This window comes from Calonectris borealis, unplaced genomic scaffold, assembly GCF_964195595.1.
Source record: "Calonectris borealis unplaced genomic scaffold, bCalBor7.hap1.2 HAP1_SCAFFOLD_35, whole genome shotgun sequence".
Taxonomy (NCBI): domain Eukaryota; kingdom Metazoa; phylum Chordata; class Aves; order Procellariiformes; family Procellariidae; genus Calonectris; species Calonectris borealis.
The window spans coordinates 2,039,341-2,041,478 of record NW_027441451.1 but is presented as its reverse complement, the minus strand read 5'-3'; the positions used below and the strand labels follow the sequence as shown (position 1 = coordinate 2,041,478).

The 2,138-nt window shown below is 54.6% G+C and overlaps 1 protein-coding gene across 1 annotated transcript; it reads left to right on the top strand.

The window, feature by feature from the left end:
• Positions 1-569: 569 nt before the first annotated feature.
• LOC142076160 (olfactory receptor 14J1-like) lies at positions 570-1,160 on the top strand. Its single transcript, XM_075138538.1, has one exon. The coding sequence runs from the start codon at positions 570-572 to the stop codon at positions 1,158-1,160; it is 591 nt and encodes a 196-aa protein (XP_074994639.1).
• Positions 1,161-2,138: the final 978 nt, after the last annotated feature.

The window sequence follows — 2,138 nt, the reverse complement described above, 5'->3', positions numbered from 1 at the left end:
AAACCAGCTGCCAGGTACCCACTGCAGCAGAGAAAAGCTGGCTCCTTGGCCATGAACAGAGGTCCTGCTCCTCAGAGCACACTCAGCCAGCACAAACCAGAGAAGGAAATGCGTTTCAATTTTGGAGTGGGGGGTGGATTTCTATGAAAAAAGGAGTGGCTTTGCTTGGAGAAGTCTGTCATACTTTTTCCTTGTCTATTCCAGTTTTGAACAGTACCCCTATGCCAAGAAACAGCAGTTCCATCACCCAGTTCCTCCTCCTGGCCTTCACAGACACGCGGGAGCTGCAGCTCTTGCACTTCTGGCTCTTCCTGGGCATCTACCTGGCTGCCCTCCTGGGCAACGGCCTCATCATCACCGCCATAGCCTGCGACCACCGCCTGCACACCCCCATGTACTTCTTCCTCCTCAACCTCTCCCTCCTCGACCTGGGCTCCATCTCCACCACTCTCCCCAAAGCCATGGCCAATTCCCTCTGGGACACCAGGGTCATCTCCTATTCAGGATGTGCTGCACAGCTCTTTCTTTTAGCCTGTTTCATTTTAGCAGAGTATTTTCTCCTCACTGTCATGGCCTACGACCGCTACGTTGCCATCTGCAAGCCCCTGCACTACGGGACCCTCCTGGGCAGCAGAGCTTGTGTCCACCTGGCAGCAGCTGCCTGGGCCAGTGGGTTTCTCACTTCTCTCCTGCACACGGCCAATACATTTTCACTACCCCTCTGCCACGGCAATGCTGTGGACCAGTTCTTCTGTGAAATCCCCCAGATCGTCAAGCTCTCCTGCTCACACTCCTACCTCAGGGAGGTTGGGCTTCTCGTGGTTAGTGCCTGTTTAGCATTTGGATGTTTTGTTTTCATTGTGGTGTCCTATGTGGAGATCTTCAGGGCCGTGCTGAGGATCCCCTCTGAGCAGGGACGGCACAAAGCCTTTTCCACGTGCCTCCCTCACCTGGCTGTGGTCTCCCTCTTTGTCAGCACTGCCATGTTTGCCTACCTGAAGCCCCCCTCCATCTCCTCCACATCCCTGGATCTGGTGGTGGCAGTGCTGTACTCGGTGGTGCCTCCAGCAGTGAACCCCCTCATCTACAGCATGAGGAACCAGGAGCTCAAGGATGCCCTATGGAAACTGGCCCAGTGGACGCTGTTTCGCCGACAATAACCTGCCTCCCCTTCTCTGCACATTCCCCAGAGTTCATCTTAGGCCACAAGTCTGATTTTTTCTCTTGTGATAATCCTGCTTATATAGAATTTTCTGGGTTTATACTCCTTGTCTTGAGGCTTGATCCTGTTGCATCTGTCTCTTGCCCAACACTGTGTCAGATGTGGCCTGCCCAATAGCAGCTCTTCAATAAAAGGGGATCTCCCAGGTGCAGTGCCTGAAGGCTGGGCTCTTCCCCCAAAGTTGCTTCCACGAAAATGTCTAAGGAATTGGTCTTTTAAACAATCTTTTCTCCCTGTGTTCTCAATGTTTTGGGAGTTAAGCTCATGCTACCATTGGGTTCCACTGGCCGAAACGGTCTGGATTTAAGAGCTCTCTTCTTGGTGTCCAATGGCAGGGCAGATGGTCCATGACCTCCCATTATCTTCTCAGATTCCTTCATGGATGACAAGACTGATGGCACATACCAGAGTCTCTGGAAATGAATTTGGAGGGGTGAGGAGAGGAGAGGATGGGGACTCACCCCGTGCCCTGGGCTTGGAATGAATGGAGACTCAGAAGGTGAAACACCCTCCCAAGTCAAGTCCCCCAAAAGTAAAGCACCAAATCGACGTATCCATGGACAAGGACTCTGCAGTGCCATGGGAGTGAGTGGGGACCCAGCAGGTAGAAGGAGGGGAGACTGGAGAGATGCAGGAGGTGCCGGAGGAGGCCCAGGGCCAGGATTGTCGTGCTGTCGTGGGGAGTGGGGCTGGTGGGAGCAGAGGAGGGGGCAAATTCAGTGAGGGCTGGGCATCACCTGCAATATGAATTCAGGAGAGGCAGCGCGTGAGTAGCCTCCATTTCCTCGTGGCCTTGGGGCCAGCAGCATTCCTGGGGCTGATGGGAAGGCTGAGCTCCCTGTGTGCCCCCCAGCAGCTGCTGTGCCCCTCAGAGGGGCTGGGGCCGTGGGGTGAGTGCCCAGAGCTCTGCAGCACC

What these genes read in the sequence shown, in the direction of transcription:
- LOC142076160 (XM_075138538.1), top strand. Translation starts at nt 570, where the DNA reads ATGGCCTACGACCGCTACGTTGCCATCTGCAAGCCCCTGCACTACGGG.